Raw genomic sequence first — 19,111 nt, 5'->3', positions numbered from 1 at the left:
GAGTTCTCCCTGAAGCCGTGGTGCATTTTCCAAAGTCTTAGGTTGGAGCGTTTCAAGAGGTGGGCCAAACCAGATTGTCGTCTCCAGCGAAGGGCTGACGGGAGACGGAACACCGCCATGGTCGCGGGGTGTTCTCAGCACCCCCGCGGGAAGCGACCACGACCTGAACTGCACCGCTTGAAGTGAGCCGTCATGTTGGCAAGTGCGCAGTCTGGCATCTGGCACCGCGACAGGTGACCGTGGCCTGGTTTTCTAGGAGCCTCGGTTTACTCCTCTGTGGGGTGCATGGCACCAGTCCTGACTACAGGAGAGCTGAGGCCTCAGGGAGGGGGCCTGAGGACGGCACTCGGCACGGCTCCTTCTCATCGGTACTAAGCCCCCGGGCCCAGCAAATGCTCCGGGACCGCCAGTGGACCTGTCCCACACCGTCCATTCCACAGGGTGTTTCTGGAGAACCCTTCTAAGATCCAGGCGCAGCTCCCTCCCTTATGTGCCCACTCCACGCACCGTCTGGGGGCCTGCTACGTGCCCCGTGCTGGAACACACACAGTTCCCTTTTCTAGCAAAATTTCCTATTAGTGGTGTTCTCAATAGCCGCTTCCTTGAAAGGGGTTGACGTGCGTGCTGATCCTCAGCCTTACCACCTTAAGACAGACTGCCTGTCACTCGTTAAGCTTTCCCCTCTACGGAAGGAGACCTGTGTGCCGAGTAACCGGTCGTGTGACTTGCTGCTCGTGAATCAGCAACGTCCAATATTCTGCCCACAGAGCCCGCTGTACCAGCACATTCTGACGGGAAAGGCCCAATCTTCCCACGCTGGTGACTGAGCGCATCCTGTAGGGGCCAAGTGTCAGGGGCAGCTGGATCTCACGGCACAGGTTGGAGAAGCCTTATTAGGGTGCATATCCATAGGTCTGTCACCCGGCAGGCACAGGTTTCTCTGTTGTACTGGGAACTTCTTTGACTGTTTAAAGAAATCTGCTTTTATTTTGCTCAGACACCTGCTGATGGAAATAAAACCATTTGACCTGTTCTCCCTAAAAGATCAGGGGAATATTTCCAGCAGGCTTTAAGTACATTTGGGGTAATCATAAACCAGCTCTTTAAAGAGAATTTAGGCATTGCCCCTCAAAGCACACACAAGAAAACAGCCTTGCTGTGGAAACTAGAACCATGCACCAAGAGGGCAGAACTAGCGAACAACAGCTCATGTGCAGCGACAGCATGCATATCTCCCGAGTTTTCCTGGCGAAAACCCAGCAGCTGCTTACCGGGCCCTGAAGACTCCCGTCCTCCCTGTCGATGCTGCCTCGAGAGAGCCGCACGTCGGGTTTCTATGGCAAAGGAAACAAAATCGGACAGTTTCATCCTTGCTTTGAAAATCACGGACGTATTCTGTATTAAGTCCCTTTCTCTTATGACACGTTGTTGTCTGAATGAGAAGAGTCGAAAGTTCCCCAGTTTCAGGAAAATCCTCAAACCCGGTGATGACAAACCCAGGTCCGTTGCCCCGGCAAAGCCCCTCTCTCCACATGTGCACAGCACACAGGAGTGTGCAGGAGCCCCGCGCAGCACGGTGAAGTCCGCAATTCCCCTCTCTTCCCAGCAGCACAGAGTTTTCTTCCCGGCAGAGAGAACTCCAGCCCAGAGTGGAAAAGAACAAGAACCCCTTCCTGCGTCCTGGCAGAGCAAGGTTTACGTGTACTTGGCTGTACCTCCAAAGCAGCAAACAGTCCAGTCACACGTCACTCCCTTCCCCCCACCCAACACATACATGATACAGAAACCAAATGGATTAATCTGGATTTAGTATACGTAAGAGTACGCAAATCTCGTGAATCCCACACTAAACAGAGTAGGTTTCGTGCCATCCTGGCCGAGCTCGGCAGAAGGTTTGTTCCCCACGAAGAGGAGTCTGTGCAGTGGCCTCTACCCTGCCTCCCTCTGTCCGCGCGCTCTGGCCACATACCCCTTCTCGGGGTCGTCACCTTTGGCTTCCCCCGACAGGACTGCTCAGTTCTTGGTCTACAGATACCCTCTATTTGGCAGGGATCGTGCGGCAATGACTTCCCTCATTCGAAAGAGAACGTCTCGATGTGTCATTTGTGTGTCTGTACACCCTGCACCTGCAAGGACCCAGCACCGAGGACACAACCCATAAGCACTTGTGGGGTGTGGGGCGAGGAAGAAATGAGCTCTGTCTCTCCCTTCTTATAAACCTATGTTTACAAAAATGAACCATGCCATAAAATTTTGTAGCCTCCGTACGACGTTATATAGTGGAAACTGGTAAAAACCACGTTAAAAGGCTGCACAGCATCCCCCAGCATGAAGGCAGTCATAAACACGTGACAGTGAGGCACACGGGCTCTGGCATCTGGTTCCCTGGGTTCGGATCAGGCTCCAACCCTTTTGAGCCGTGTGGCCTGGACCTCAATTTCTTCAGCTCCAAAACAGGGCAGTAATAGTGCCCACTGCCCAGGCATGACGGGAGGACTAATTCAATTACTACTGGCAAAGCATTAAGTCAGTAGCACAAAAGTGTCAAGTAAGATGAAGAGTTCTGTTACGTGGTGGGGCAATCTTCATTCAATGGTATAAACAGTTGTTGATAAACACCTCTGTATACAAACATTGGACGAAATCCCTGATTATTTCCCTGGACAGATTTCCAAAAAAAAAAAACTACTGAGTCAGAGGGTTTAAACATTTGAACGGTCCTGGGTATCAGCTGCCCAAGTGCTGGGCGGTCTGGATGTCCCTCGCCAGCAGGCACTCTCTGTGCCCTGCCACTAATGACTGCCATTTAAAACGGAGCCAATTCAATCAACAGAATACTGTATCAATCTGCCCTCCTGTCCTAAACATTAGAAATCCCTGCCTCTTCTCACTGGACGCCAGGCTCCGTGAAGGACAGAGGCCACAGCTGTGTGCTTCCTGTGGGGTCTCCAGGACTTGGCAGAAGGCAGGACACACAGGTGGGGGAAATGAAGCATCCACACAACTGCCCTGTGAACAGTGTCCACGCCCCTGGGACAAAGCATTTAGCCTCCCGAGACCCACTCCTTGGCTGGAAAAGCGGTAGACTAATACCCACCTCCCATGGTGAATACAAGGATTACATACGTGCTTGGAACAGTAACGGGCACCATTAGACATTCAGGAAATACCTGCTGCAGGAAAGCTCCACTGAAAATGCAAGGTAGAAAGAAGCTTGTACAGACGAGGAACCTGAAGCTTAGAAGGCAGAATTATAGGCGTACCTCAGAGATACTGCAGGTTTGTTCCAGATCGCCGCAACAAAGCAAAAATCACAATAAAGTGAGTCAAATGAATTTTTGGTTCCCTAGTGGCTATAAAAGTTACGTTTATACTACACTGTAAGGCATGCAATAAATAGCGTTATGTTTAAAACGCTTGAATTAAAAACTATTCTATTGCTGGGGCACCTGAGTGGCTCAGTTAGTTAAGCGCTGACTCTTGGTTTCGGCACAGGTCATCAACTCACGGTTTGTGGGTTCGAGCCCCATGAAGGGCTCTGCACTGACAGCGCGGAGCCTGCTTGGGATTCTGTGCCCCTCCCCCACTCGCTATCAAATACACTTTAAAAAAAATACTTTATTGCTAAAACATGCTAACCACATCTACTGACGCTTCCTTTCACGAACGATTTCTCTGGAGCAGGTGACGCTGTCTGACAGCATTTTACCCACAGAACTTCCTTCCCAAGTGGGGACCGTCCTCCAAGCCCTGCCGCCGCCTTACCAACTAGGGTTCTGGAATATTCTAAATCCTCTGTTGTCCTTCCAACAATCTCCACGGCATCCTCGCCAGGAGGAGCTTCCGTCCCCAGAAAGCACGTTCTGTGCTCCTCCCCGAGCAGCACCTCCTCGCCCGTCAGCTTTATCCTGAGATGACAGCAGTTTGGTCCCGTCTTCAGACTCCGCTCCTGATCCCGGCCCTCTGGTCCCCACCGCCTCCGCGGGGCCGCCCTCCGCGGCCGTCCTGAGCCCCTCAAAGTCCTCCACGAGGGTCGGAGCCACTTCTTCCAAACTGCTGTCGGTGTTAACGTTTCAACCTCTTCCCACGAAATCACAGGGGTCCTTCGTGGCATCTAGAACAGTGACTGCTTTCCAGAAGGTTGTCAACTTTGCGCGGATCCATCCGAGGACTCCCTGTCTATGGAAGCTATATCCTTTTTTTTTTAATTAAATGTTTTTTTTAAACAACATACGTATTTATTTTTTGGGACAGCGCAAGCGGGGCAGGGTCAGAGCGAGGGGGACAGAGGATCTGCGGCAGGCTCTGTGCTGGCAGATGTGGGGAGCCGACGTGGGGCTTGAAATCACCAACCGCGAGGTCACGACCCGAGCCAAAGTCGGACACGCAACTGACTGAGCCCCCCAGGTGCCCCGAAGCTGTATCCTTACAAAATGTATTTCCTAAGTAAGAAGACTCGCAAGTCAAAAGTTAACTCCTGATTCGTGGGCCGCAGAACGGATGCTGTGCTAGCAGCACGAACACCACACAAATCTCCGCGTCCATCCCTCGCGGGGCTCTGGGGTGACCAGGCGCCTTGTCAGGAGCAGCAGGACTTTGAAAGAATCTTTGTTTTCTGAGCAGAAGGCCTCGAGGGTGGGCTTCGAATACCCAGTCAAGCGTGTCGTGGACAGATGCCCGCCCCGCCAGCCGGGCTCTGTGGTCCCACCGCCGGGCACAGGAGGAGGACACCTAGCACCACTCCTCGGGCCCTCATTCCAGCACGGTCACTGGGCACCGGCTCCCTCTTGAAGTCACCAGCAGCGTCGGCCCCTCCCAAGAGAGCCAGCCCGTGCTCCGGGGCTGTCAAGGCAGGCGCCGACTTCTCTTGGCTGCGGAGGTCTGGGCCGGCGTCTCCCTCCAGGACCGGGCCGTCTCATCCACACCGAAAACCTGCTGCTTAGTGCAGCCGCCTTCGCTGACTATCTGAGCTCGATCTTCTGGAAAACTGGCTGCTTCGTCCCGCACTTGTAGGTTGTGGAGACGGCTTTTTTCCTGAACCCTCCGGAACCAGCCTCTGCTGGCTTACAGCTCTCCTCCCTCGGCTCCCTCGCCTCCCCCAGCCGTCGTGGAACGGACGAGAGGGAGAGCCCTGCTCCGGGCCAGGCCTTGGCTTAAGACAACATCGTGTCTGATCTGATCTCCCATCCGACCACCCGACTTTCTCCGCATCGGCAACGAGGCTGTTTTCCTTCCTTATCATCCGCGTGTTCACGGGAGAAGCACCTGTACTTTCCTTCAAGAGTGGCTCCTTTGCGCTCACAACTGGGCGAACCCTTTGGTGCAAGAGGCCTCGCTTTCAGCCTGTCTCGGGCTTTGACGTCTTCTCACTGAGCTTAATCACTTCCAGCTTTTGATTTAAAGTGAGACACATGTGACCTTTGCCCCCACGGGGACACCCAGCGGCCACTCACTGCAGGGATATTAACCGGCCTGATGTGAGTGTCGTGTCTCAGGGAACAGGGCTGCTCGAGGACGGCGTGGTCCGTGGGGCCCCAGAACAATTACAGTCGTAACTTCAAAGATACTGATGGCAGGTCACCGCCACAGAAGTCTGAACTGCCGTGAGAATTACCAAAACGTGACCCAGACACGAAGTGAGCTAATGCTGCCGGGAAAATGGCACCAACTGACTTGCTGGACGCGGGGTCGCGTGTTCGCCTTCCATACGTGAAGAAGATGCGACAGGATGACGAACGCCCCGAGCTGCCTGAAGCAACACGAGGTGCGTGCAATCAGGCGACAAATACGTGGTTTGTTTTAACCGGAGCAAATGTATCTTTTAAAAAGTTGACTTATTTAAGGTCATCTCTACACCCAGCCTGGGCCTCGAACCCACGACCCCAAGACCAAGAGCCGCATGCTCTTCCGGCTGAGCCCACCAGGAGCCCCTGACTGTAGGAAACATTTACTTTTTTACTTAAACAAAAGCAACTTCTGTTTCTTTTTTTTTTTTTTTTTAATTTTTTTTTTCAACGTTTTTTTTTAATTTATTTTTGGGACAGAGAGAGACAGAGCATGAACGGGGGAGGGGCAGAGAGAGAGGGAGACACAGAATCGGAAACAGGCTCCAGGCTCCGAGCCATCAGCCCAGAGCCTGACGCGGGGCTCGAACTCACGGACCGTGAGATCGTGACCTGGCTGAAGTCGGACGCTTAACCGACTGCGCCACCCAGGCGCCCCAGCAACTTCTGTTTCTTGTGTGCTTGCACAGTTAGGTGCTGTGTCCCATGTGTTACGTGGGCATTTGGATCTCCAAACGAACCACATGAAACGACTTATTCCTGATGCACAGGATTCCCCCTCACATTACACTTTCCCCAACACAGCGTTTCGGTTTCAGCCGAGAAAACCTAGCTCTATAACGCGCACTTGTGTTCCACGAACAGAGGTATGTAAGCTTCTCCACGCAGCCAACAGCCTGTCTCAGAGGCGGGTGCCAGCATGGGGGACTTGAGAGAGCCAACACCGGCCGTCAGAGAGAAGCGGCCGTTCGTGCCTCTGCTCCTGGGAGAGGTGCGTGCAGAACATTCTAGATTTGAAGACGGTAATACAAAAAGAAGAAATTTATATTTGAAATCTTACAGAAATAGGTCACACACATAAACCATGTTTGGGGCTGGTTATCTGGTTATTTTCCCCATCAGGTATGCCTTCTCTCTCTCTTTAGGTATAACTTATACACATTATACACAAGCCCAGTGCGTTTTTACAAACGTGTGCCCCCACCTAACCCAGTACCCAGATCAAGACACTGTGGACACCCAGCAGGCTCCAGTTGAGGCCGGCCTCCGCCTCCCAGAGGGGACCGATCTTCTGACCCGCAGCCAGAGAACTCACGTTCTGCACAGTGCCTCCCCTGTGTCGGGGTCATGAACGTGATCTCTGTGAGACCCGTCCCTGTGGGCGTGACGAGGGGTCTCGCCCACCGCGACCCTTGTGCAGCGTCCCACTGTGCGACCCCATCTGTTCTGCAGGAAGGGGCAGGTGGGTTACTTCCCGTTGCTGGTACCAAAAAGGACACTGGTGTGAACATTCTGTCCCCTATGGCCCCGGGCGCTGCGTCCTCACAGGCAGCAGGTGAGGGCTGAAGGCACGGTTTTAGGCTCTGGGGACGCAGCAACCACCAGCCACACCGCGGTCTCTTCTTTCGTGTGCTGTCACTGCACTGTCATCACCTCTGGAATGCAGCCGATACAAGAACACAGGAGGGGCGTGGCCTGGCCCAGCAGAAAAGGGCCAGAGGGGGTCTCGCGGCGTGTCCCTGCCCCCCCCACCCCGAACCCCCGCTTGGCGCTCCTCATGCGTAGACTGCCTGGGTCTGTATGAGGGGGACAAACAGCTCAGACATTCATTTGCTTTTTCGGAAGACAAAGTCGGCTTTATAGAGACAGGCCTTTCTCGCTTTAAAATTAAACTCCTACCTTTAGCGCGGCACCGCATTAGAGGAGTACTGTGCCCGCTGTAGGGAATTCGAGACGGTGACACAGTCAGCCTGTCTTTAAGCCATGCCCAGTAGGAAAGAAAGCCCTCTGAGCAGGCTGACGAGGCTGTGGGCTCTCTCCGGCCAGCCTGTGAGGGCTCCTGCAGGCAAAGGGGCGCCCCGGGAGGTCGCGGGCTGGATGGGGAGAGGGCCCACTGCCAGGAGCGAGTGCCTTAGGTCAGGGCTGGGCGGCCAGGGGCAAGCGGGATAAGGTGACGGAGCCCTGACCCCCCTGGAGTATGCAAGGAAAGGCAGCAGCCGTATTTAACGGCAGTGACCGCCCTCAATGGTGTCAGTCCTAAGAACGGAAGATTCCAGTCGACACCTGTTGATTCTCATCTATTAGAAAACGTTTGGGCGAGATTACTGGCAAAGCAACTTGGGAGTCAATCTTTCAAACAGGAATACAGCTCCTTACCCAGGGGCACAAGCTGGCCCCACAGAAGGGAGTAGGGGTGCTGTGCCTCGCATGGCCCAAGGACCTGTGAGGGTTGGGGATTTGTCACCAGGTCACGATGAGACAGAAACAGAAGGCAAGTATCTTTAAAAAATTCCAGAGCTATCTAAAATAGTAATTTTTAGGTCTGTGGGGGCTCACATAAACAAACTTGGCTCATGTTCTGCATATTAAAAGAACCTGTTTTGTCTTTTCTAGTACTTGTTTTTATCTTATTTTACAAGGGTATCAGGCCTACAACGGTTTAGGAAAAAGCCCCCAAACAGACCCTCCGTCCCTGACCACTGGAGAAGCCTGCAGTGGGCTGCCTCCTGCCCAGGGCCCCACATTCTGAGAGGAACACGTGGGCCTTGTTAGCCATCTGCTAAAAATAGTCCACTTGTGGGCGCTCTGCCAACAGCAAAAAGGAATCAAGGCTTTATTTGTAACAACAAGCAAAGCCAATAAAAGCACGTTCCACTCCCAGGTGACGGCTGCAGTGCTCCTTTGCAGAACCCCCACAAGTGGCTCAAATCTCCCACTCGACCTATTCTCTTAGTGTTGGGTCAGGAGAGGCCAGAAGGTGTTCTGGGACCGTCCTCGGGAGCCTGGTGTGGGCTGAGGGATACGGTCTGGGATTTCAGAGGCTCTCAGCTGCCACGGAGCACGCCCTGCGTGAGAGTGAGAAGCCCTCTGAGGAATTCATGTGTACCCCCTGCTCCTCCCACTGGATACGTGCTACATGTTTAGTCTTCAAGCCAGCCCTGGGAGAAAAGTATTACCCACACTTGATAGAGCATATTATACTTATTGTACAGGTAAATGAATTAAAGCAGAGAGGGTGAACAATTTATATAGGGTCATAATAACCAGGATTTTTAATTCTCATGTGGCTGACTCCAGGGTCTAGATTCTTTCTAGTATTGCCTTCTTGAAAAGGACAGTCAAGGACAGGAAAGACCATTTTCAGTTCTAATGTGCAGCGTGCTCTGTTTTCCCGCCACTGCCCGTGCCCCTGGCCCCGGGGTCCCGCTAGCCTGCCATGGCCTAAGGGCCCTGCGCTGTCTGTCCCCCTCACCCGCTGAGCTCTGGCCACTGCGGTGGTCTTTCTGTGCTCAGACATACTTGGCCCCTCCCGCCTCGCCTCGGGACCTTGCACTTGGTACGCTCTCTCCCTGGAATGTTCTTCCCATGTGTCCCCACGCTGGCCCTCCCCTCCTGTGCCGTCCTCTCTGTCACAGCGGCTGAGTGAGGAGGCTGGACCTTGAGGACAAGACGAATGCAGGGACAGCTCACAGTCTGACGGACCAGTCAGTCATCCTGGGCAGTCATCCTGTGGTAGCCACTGGCTGATTTTAAGTGTGAGAATGAGAGGGTCAGATTTTAGAAATACGGCTGTGGCTGAGGCAGGGAACGGGGACGCTGACATTTATGTCACCCCCATCTCCTTGCTTACGTGTCTCCGCCCGCCACTCCCGTTGGAAGAGGCCCCAGTCCTGGCCACGCGCTTCCCCTCACCCCTACCACCTACAATGCCCACCTGACAAACACCCCAATCAAAGATGGGGTAGGGAATATCCAACTCACCTGTGATACCAGCACTGCTTGGACCCCGTAGCCAACAGTGACAACAATAAGACATTCTCACTCATGGACGGCAATACTAAATCCTACCAGAACACTAACGAAGGATGCCAGATACTGCAAGAATGGTCAGTTACGGCTCGGGGCACCTGGGGGGCTCAGTCGGTTAAGCGTCTGACACTCGACTGCCGCTCAGGTCACGATCTCATGGTTTGTGAGTTCGAGCCCCCTGTTGGGCTTTGCACCGACAGCATGGAGCCTGCCTGGTTTTCTCTCCCTCTGCCCCTCCCCGCTCATGCTCTCTGTCTCAAAATAAACAAATAAACTTAGAAAAGAAGAATGATCAGTTATGCCTTAAGTAGGGATTTAACTCTGGAATACAGGGCTAGCTCAAACCCAAGCAAAATGTCCCACATTGGGCATCACGTTACACTCCTTACAAGTTTTTAGAAAAATAATGTATTTAAAATACAGAGCCAACAGTATACTTAATAGAAAAACCGTTATAGGCAACATCTTTAAGAATAAAAGCAGGCAGGGACCTAGTTAATATAAAAATTGGCAAGGGATGCCTCAAAAGAAATTGACGTACGTAACAAACACTGAAAATGGAGAAAGAAGATGCTTTCAACAAGTGACGTGTGTCAATTATGCCTCAAAAAATGGGGGAAAAAGAGACAGCTGTGCATGCAGAAAACCCAAGGAAATCAGTCAGAGTTCATGTGATCAATACTGGAAAACACAAGGTAAGTGTCTAAAAATGAACTGCATATGCACACAGAAAATACAGACCCAACAAATTTGGGGAAAATGAAACACCATTAGAGCAGTGGCAGGGGCTCTGAGTGGATGGGCAGTAAGTCAGTAAGGGACGCGAGACACAAAATTAAGTCATCAAAGCGGCACGGGAGAAATAAAGGGCAGGGGGAACAGGTGGCGGGGAGGCCCCGACTGAGCAGAGACGTCCTAGAACCCAGGCCGTGGGGCAGGCGAGGCGCGGTGCGGACCAGGACCCCGGGGGGCATCTCGTACAGCCTCAGAGATGGGCTCTGAACGGAATCTGGGAGCCACGTGGGGTCTGAGATGTCCGACGCGTGGGTGTGGGTTACACGGACTCACACACTTAACAGAGCTCGGCCGGCTGCACGCTCGAGGTCTGCTCTTTGTACGTGCATGGTCTCAATGCCGAGAAAAAGCCCACGACTCACCAGCCGGGTCCTGAGCCTCGTATATAAACACGTGAAACCGCTCAGAAGACTGAGTGGTGAACCCGTTAGCTGCTTCCCACTCCCTAAGCTTCGGTCACATCCAGCGTGGGTGGGGGGCTTCTGAGAACAGTCTCCTGAGTGGTGTTGTTACTCATGCTCCTTCCCTCTGCCTGGAAGGGATTTCCTGAGCTTGTCTGCTTTGCAAATTCCAACGGATCTTTCACCTTGGCTCAACACATCCGGGCTCTGGCACTGTCCCTGACCCCTCCAAGCACCCACGGGCTCCTGGTGCTCCCCCGCCGCACCCCAGCAGAGCAGCACGGGCCGGCACTCTGCAACCCTGAGCAAACCTTTGCTCACTCGCGGTCAGTCGTGCATGAGCTGGTGGTACTTACATTCAGCAGCTCTAGTTCGGAGAATCGGTAATAGTGACTTTTTATTTATTTATTCTTATTTATTTTTAAGACAGACAGAGACAGAGCATGAGCAGGGGAGGGGCAGAGAGAAAGGGAGACACAGAATTGGAAACAGGCTCCAGGCTCCGAGCTGTCAGCACAGAGAGCCTGACGCGGGGCTCGAACTCACGGAATGTGAGATCATGACCTGAGCTGAAGTCGGACGCTCAACCGACTGAGCCACCCAGGAGCCCCAACGGTGACTTTTTAAAATACAAATCAATGCAAGAAAATATTCTGTCTGGGCAAAAGTGTAAGATGGGCTAGGGAACGGCCGTTCTTGGAGCCCACTCCATATCCAGATTTCCGCACTAAACAATCACCACTGTCTACAGCTTGCCTCTTATCAAGATATGCTTGAACTTAAATAATTTAGATTTTTGACAGCACGAAACTTCTGTTCAAAAGTAAACGCGTCACCTTACCTATCCATGTTTCCTATAGCTCGCTGTAAATGTACGTACAGAAGAGCGCCCGGCAAGTGTAGTGTTAAAACTCCCCCCAGCACGACGCGCCCTCGCATGCGCTGAGGCCACACGACAAAGCAGCTGGACCGACCCTGCAGCAGGGTTCTGGACTGAATCCAGGCTCAGCCACACGTTAGCTGGGTGACCTCGGGAAATCCCGTAAAACGGGGGTGTCACAGGGAGGGTTCACTTCCTTTATCCTCGGTTCCAAAATCTAACAAGCACTGAAAACTGGTAATTTTTTTTTCTTTTGCATTTGAAGCAAGCGAATTTCATGGCACAACGTGACCTGAATGGACGTGAACTCTGTACCTATTCCTGTTAACATGAACATCCGTGTTTTGCTGTTTACCCCTGGGATGCCCCTGGAACACTACATAAACCCACGGCACGTGCACCACACCACATTAGCTTTCTCTGGTGCAACAATACTGGATTCTGAAAAACACAAAACCTTCCAGAATTTCGATTAAAGGATTCCGGACCCCTCTCCTCCTCGGGGCGGGGGGGGGGGGGGGGGGGGGCGGCGCGCCCCCGCCGCCCCCCCCCCCCGGGGGGGGGGGGGGGGGGGGGGGGGCGCGGCTGGCCAGACTGGACTCCCCACACGAGAAATGCGTCGGGTGGCGGCAGCACGTGGGAGACGTCGCGTACAACCTGAGGGGCCCGACTGTGCCAACGGTGCGTGCTGAGGGACACCGCCTTCGTCCCGACCGGCAGCGGCGGAGCGTGGAGCGCACGTGACGTCTCCGGGCCCCCCGAGCTCTCCGAGGCGGCAGGCGTGCTGAGGGCAGCCCCAGTACGTCCTGTGCTCAGGGCACTGGCCGCTCCGGCAGTGAAAACGGGCTTCCCTGAACCTGAGTGTGCGGGCTGCTCTAACTGTGAACTACGGGTTCAAAGAAACGAAAGCCACGTAGAAACGATGTCGACGAACGCTGCGCAACACAGACTAAGGTCACTGTCTCATGACACCGTTACTCGGCGATTAAAAGCGTCAGTGCCTGGAAGACAGGAAGTGATGTGAGAACCGCACCTCCCACCACCCCGCCCCTTGTTGGTGTCTGGTCTCCCGGCCTACAGTCGAACAGCGTCTTGGCTTCAGGGAGCGTTTACTTGATCAAAGCACGAGGGACCGGCTGTGCCCTGCCCAGGAGACGTACGGAGTCGAGAATCTGTGTCCGCAGTCCTGGCTCTGCTCAGCCATCCTTTTCAGGCCGCTCCAGGAAGACGGAACCAGCCGTGCAGGGGACGGGGGAGTGGGCTCTGAGGCTGAGGGCACAGGAGTGCGTGGCATGGGGCCCCGAGTCCGAAGGGCCCTTGTGTCAAGGGACACACAGACACCGCTCTGCCTTTCCACTTCCTCTCTGCCCCAGGAGAATCTGAGGTGGCTGTCACTCGGGCTGTCCAGACACATGGTGGGGGGGGGGGGGGGGGGCGGTATGTGTCGGAGCACGAGAGGGGAGGAACGGGGCAGGCAAGGCCTGGGTCCTCGGCTGTCCGGTCACACGTCCTGCAGCAGCAAAATGCAGGCTCTTACGTGCGAGCTGACACTTAAGGGGGAGCTGCTTCTGCGAAAACCACAGGGATGCTAACACCTCCGAGCCCACAATGCCACCAGCAACATCTCAGAAACCTGGTGGAAAAGGGAATCCAAGAAGAGGAAATGACCCACTGTTGCCGGCGTTAGGGGCCAGATGTGAGACAAACTCTCTGGTTTTGAAAAGGATGAACCTTTCCGATCGTCTGCAGCACAGCAGACCGTGCCAGCGCGTCACAAGCGGAGGGGGTTCCAATTACCAGGATGACCAGGAATCTCTCCTCTTTCTCGAGCCAGCGCTGGTCCTCCTCCATTTCCTGCTGCTGCCGGATCAGCCGCTCTTCCACCAGCTGGGTGGGCAGCACCTGCCCGATCCCGCGCAGGTCCAGGGCCGCAGAGTCCTGGCGGGAGGGAAATACAACAGCGCATCCACTCTCAGGGGCCTACTGAGGATAGGTTTGCTGTTTTCTGTGTCTTTCCAAAGGAAATGAAGCAGAACGGCAAGGGCGGTGGAAAGAGGGCCTCTCACACTCGGCTCACGGGAGCGACTTTCCCAGAGGCGGCTCGTCACCTCCTACCGAGCATCTTTGCCAAGTACAAGGTCGTTCAGCCCACAGCTCCACCTGCAGGGATTTATTCTAGAGAAACAATCCAAGGAACGTGCAGAGAATACATCACTGGTTACGGTGAAGGAGTGAGAACAGTCTGGAGGTGGACCAGAAGGAGGGTTAAACTCCGTGCACACGCTGCGGCGAACCGAGCAATTGTTAAACACGCTCACTCCAAGGACGAGGGCACGGGCAGTGACCACAGGCGTTCTGGGAGTCCAAGAAACAACATTTACTATCACAGGAGCGGTTCTCGGTTTACCAGGCAAATCTGGTGAAAGTTACCATGGCCCACAGAGCGGCAGGCTCTGTCGCCCTGCCCGGCTCCTTCCGGGGACATGCCTCCCGCACACGCTCATTACGCTCAGGCTGGCGCGCCGCCTTTCAGACGGGCGGGCTGACGGTGGCGGCGTCTCTTGGTTTCAGTGAAAAGGACTCACGGAGCTAGGAAGCACTGGGGCACATGGAGCACCTTGGTGTTCGAATGAGGTCACCGAAATCAACAACTCTCAGGATTCAGAGATAGAAGGTACTTTGGGCAAAGCTTCATGCTAACACACGAACATCCAGCTTACCTCCACGTTGGGCTGCCACATCGAGATCTCCTGTGGTCTGTGATTCCATGAGTCCGTCTGGTCCAAAAGAGATGCCTGACCCGGGTAGATGCTGCCAGCCGTGGCTGTGACCCCATGTGAACCAGGATAGCCAGACACCTGCGAATGGGAGGCAGCGGGGGGGTCACACTCCTGCACAGCTGTGCCCTCCACACGCAGGCCAGCGGCTAAGATGACAAAGAACACCGTGGAAACGCAACAGTGGTGCCCGAGACATCCACGTCCGGATCCCCGGAACATGGGGCTGTGCCCCCTCACGTGGCAAAGGGACTTCACACACGGGATTGTAAATGAGGAGACTTGAGACGCGGCGGTCACCCTGGATTATCCGAGCGGACCTAACGGGAGAAGCAGGTTCCTGACAAGGGCCAAGGGGGGCCGAAGGGGAGAGAAGGGGAGATGTGGCTACTGAAACGTGCTCAGAGAGGTACGGCAGGGCCGGTTCTGAAGGCTGGGGAAGGGCTCACTGGCCAAGTGAAGCAGGGGGCCTCCGGAAGCTGGTCAAGGCAAGGCAATGGATTCTCAACTAAAGCCCCAAAAAGGCAATCCACGAAGGCCGCATCGAGAGCTAAAGCGAACACACCAGCAAGTCGGAAATTATTTCCCGTGCCATTCTGCAGCCTCGATGCCAAAGCAACAGGGACCACGGTCACGGCTCTGTGGCACTGCTCCCGAACGCTCTTCTCTAATGAGCTAGAGCTGGCGGTGAGCGAAGCCCGGCCCCGTGTCCCCACAGCGGTGGCCATGGTAGAGACAAGGCGCTCAGGTGCACGTGCAGAAAGAGTTCAGGGCAGAAGGAAAACGAGAGGGTTGTTTATGTGGTTCCCTCCCTCAGTCACGAGAAAAAGAGGGGACGGAAGCAGCATTTGTTTCCATAACTCACTAGGCGAGTACTGTGTGGCCAGAGTCGTCAGTTAATTCTTCAATGAGATAAAGCACAGCCAAACCCGTATTTCCAAACATCAACACATTCTTGAACAAAGATTTCGTGCATCGGTTAGGTCTCCAGGCATGGATTTATCCCCAAATTGCATACTGACAATAAACTTTCAAATAAGGTGTACAGGTAGTTCTCATAGTTTACTTAAAGGAAAATATTTTTTTAAACATTTGTTTTTTGAGAGAGAGAGAGAGTGAGCAGGAGAGGGGCAGAGCGAGGGGGGACAGAAGATCTGCCCCGACAGCATGGAGCCCAACGCGGGGCCTGAACTCATGAACCGTGAGATCATGACCTGAGCCAAAGTTGGACACTCAACCAACTGAGCCCCCCCCCCCCCCCGGGCTCCCCCTTGAATGAAAATATTTTAACAAAAAAATTCCACTAACATAAAGTGTCCTATCGCTATTTTTGGTCGGAAGGGACACACTACTGCCAGAGAACTTTCAGGAATTTGCACAGATTTCAAGTGTTCTGTGGCAGCCACACAGCGGAGTGATAGGATCCAGTGAACATTTTAGGCCAAGAAGGAACGTGAGACAGCGGCAGGCAATGGCCCGCTGCTGTTCCCATTTGCAGGATAAAGAAACCTGGCGCCTGGGGGAGGTGAATCGTTCATTTCTTCAATGAAAATAGGAGTATTTTAATTTCTCTGCCGAATCCTTCCTGTGTTCTATACACGCCTGTAGGCACTTCAAGTGGAGGCAAGTCTCCGTCCTCACGGGCTCCCACTCCACGGGGCGGCAGCCACTGACCAACGGGCACCAGAGCCCCAGGTCGTGAAAGCTGCGCAGACCGGTGCCCTGACCGCACGCTCTCTTGGTCTTGTCAGCGGATGTGGCCGCGTTTTCTCTCAAGAAGCCTGGGGTCCGGTGCCTGCCCGGGGCCCGGCTTCCCTCCTTGGGCCACCCACACCCCTCCGGCTGCTCTGAGCACTGCCCTAGGTCCGGGCTCCGGCTCTTCAGCCGTGATGAGTCATGGCCAGGCAAGCTGTAACCCACGCTTCCGGCGACCGAGGGGCCCAGGAGCGCCTCCCTCGAGGGCAGAGGGCACGGGGACAGTCAGTCACCGCCAGCCTGCGGAATGAGGAGCTGCTCCGGAGGACCCGATGGTTCACCCTCCCCTGGCAAGTGGGGGTCTCAGGACAGGGTCTCCCAAAACCGGGCTGCCAGTCCTGTACCAGAGCTCCTGGGGGTGCCTGGTCACGATGGAATACTGCCGGGCCCCCTTCAGAATTAGTACGCGGGGGTTTGGAGGCAGTCAGCCAGGCAAAGGGCCGCCGCGTGTCCACTTTTCGCGTTCTGTCTAGCAACATCCTTCTAGCTCGGAATGGCCTGCACTCACCCGGCAGCCCAGCACCGCACAGGGAAGAGTGTTGTGTTGTCCATACTGACCCAAGAGGCCTGGCTTTAAATAGAGTTGAGAGGCACGTAAAGAAATAAAAGTGCTTTCATCTGAGTGAAGGAGGCACAGTAAGCGGGCTTCTGTTTGCTCCCTGACACACGGGTAACTCAGGGGAGACGGCAGTTAAGGGAAGTTCTCCCTCCCCAGACAGACACTCGAGGACCACCTGCTGTTTGTTTAGCGTCTGAGTCCTTCTCCGGTCAAGCACTTTCTGTTAGAGGCCGGGTGTCACGGCTCACCCAGCCAGCCAGCTATGCAGTCGCCTCAGAGGCGCGGCAACGGCAAAGCCACAGCCGATACCAATTATAAGAGGGGGTTTTATTTCCCAGAAGCGATTTGGCCCGCTACCCAAATAACATCACTATGGGTAAACAATCTGTGGAATAGTCCCCAGCACTACAAAGGAGTGAATTAGCGACACCCTCAGCAGGACGTCAACGCACAGACATCACACCCAGTCAGAGCAGCTGAGCACGGGGGACGAGCACACCCTGTCTGATCGTTTATCTGAAAGCCAAGGACACGCCACGCCAACCTCTCCTCACAGTCAGAGGGTGGCTGCACCGGGCAGCGGGCGACATGGGGAAGGGGAGGGGACCCTCCAGGCTTACAGAAGCTTTCTCCAGCCGGTGTGGTGCGGGGAGCACGGTGTCCACTTCGGTCAGAACTGGGTCGAGTATACCTCCACAGGACAAATACCCTTCCCTCAGAAACAGAAACATTACTGACTTTGCTTCTGGTCCTTTCCTTTCGAGGACAGTCTTCCCCAATTTGCGTGAGCTACTTATTAGCCTGGAAGTCTGACAAGTTTTCCACACCTGTCCATATGGCATCTGTCCAGTTCGCAAGGTACAATCGAATGTTGTTTTTGCCTTCCAGAAAAACCGCCCAGGTCATCACTACCTCTGCGCAGTAGGAGCCGCTGGGTTCGCCTGCGCCTCCCCGAACAGAGGAAGGCGATGGGGCTGAGGACGTGGCACGGGACAGCCGCCCAGCTGTGTGAAGGCCACCCTCTGGGCGTCAACACGCCATCCACTTACAGCTACTAGTCAGAGTACTTTCTCAGTTCTCTGCGTGCCAAATCACTCGTAAGTACAGAAATGAAAAAATGAATACGTGTGACGCACCTCCCCACCCCAAACGTGAAGAAGAATGCATCTCACATCTGTCACGACTGGCAAATCATACCTGGTAATGATTGGTCTGTACCATGTGCTGGGGACTGGGATAAAATCCTTCGCTGGACCGTGGACTGGGGTAACCAGGTCTGCTGGGCTGTGAACAAATCAAGAGAGTGTCGTATGAATGAGTGTTTTGATAATTCTGTTAAGTCTATGTTTCACTGAAAAGAACAGAAAAAGGTGTTTCTCCAAAACGCTTCCATTGGAAAGAATGATCAAGGGTGTCAAGGCACTTCCGCGGGGGAAGCAGCCTGTCCCAGCGACGTCTGGGGCACAGGATACCGCCACGTGACACAACAAAGCCGCACCCCTTCCTCACGACACACACAAAGATGAGCTCAAAACGGATCGTGGATCTACACGGAAGCGGCAAAACTGCAACACTCAGGGGAGAACAGGCATCTCTGTGACCTGGGTGAGGCAACCGTTCCCTCGATACGACACCAGAAGCTCAATCGAGAGTGAAGAAAGATAACCCGCGCTTCGCCAGAATTAAAAGCTCTCGTGTTGCAAGTGAGGCCGCCGAGATAGAGAAAGAGAGCCCACGGAGTCTAAGAAAATACTGGCTGATCACTTAGGAGACAGACCCAGCAAACACAAAGAACGCTTGTAACTCAACGATGAAACGACTATCTGGCTGAACATGGGCAAAGGGCGTGGGGCCCCAGGGAGATCCACCGGTGGCCAGGAAGACCCGGCACCCAGGAGACGCACGTCAGGTGGCTCTCCGAGCAGGAGCCGAGCCCGTGCTCCTTCCGCTCTGCTGCTTCCCGGCTGCGTGACTGTGGGCGGGCGAGGGAGCCCACTGGCTTCTGCATCTATCGAACAGGAATCCAGCTAGAGGGACGGTGAAGTCACTCCCAGCTCTAGAATTCTCAGTCTGTCTGTGGCATACATGAATTCAAAGTTCATAGCAAAAGTGGTTTAGCCTGAAATAGAAGATAAGCCCATGAAATCTTCTAACCCTGAGGGACTGAACGGAGGACAAACCCACTGCTCTCCAGCCAAATGAAGACCAGAATAAAAGCAGGTGGACTCAGGTACCAGCAAAGCCCAGGGGAGGAAAGAAACGCCTCGGAGTCTGCGTCTCCTCCCGAGGACGGACGCACGTGCTCCTGCAGGAGCACACGCTTTGCTTGGCTTCTGGGTGTCTAGGACCCT

General features: G+C 54.3%; 1 protein-coding gene across 14 annotated transcripts in view; it reads right to left on the bottom strand.

The window, feature by feature from the left end:
* Positions 1–19,111, bottom strand: part of PTK2 (protein tyrosine kinase 2) — a 232,473-nt gene that overhangs the window by 12,642 nt on the left and 200,720 nt on the right. For all 14 annotated transcript variants that reach the window (XM_049633432.1, XM_049633430.1, XM_049633442.1 and 11 more), the window contains 4 exons: positions 17,958–18,044; positions 14,390–14,527; positions 13,467–13,607; positions 1,272–1,334 (listed from right to left, as the gene is read on the bottom strand). In XM_049633432.1, coding sequence (XP_049489389.1) covers positions 1,272–1,334; positions 13,467–13,607; positions 14,390–14,527; positions 17,958–18,044 — 429 coding nt within the window. The remainder of the gene's footprint in view (positions 1–1,271; positions 1,335–13,466; positions 13,608–14,389; positions 14,528–17,957; positions 18,045–19,111) is intronic.

This window comes from Panthera uncia, chromosome F2, assembly GCF_023721935.1.
Source record: "Panthera uncia isolate 11264 chromosome F2, Puncia_PCG_1.0, whole genome shotgun sequence".
NCBI classification, from domain to species: domain Eukaryota; kingdom Metazoa; phylum Chordata; class Mammalia; order Carnivora; family Felidae; genus Panthera; species Panthera uncia.
Note: the sequence above shows the minus strand (reverse complement) of the source record. Positions and strands in the feature narration are given on the sequence as shown.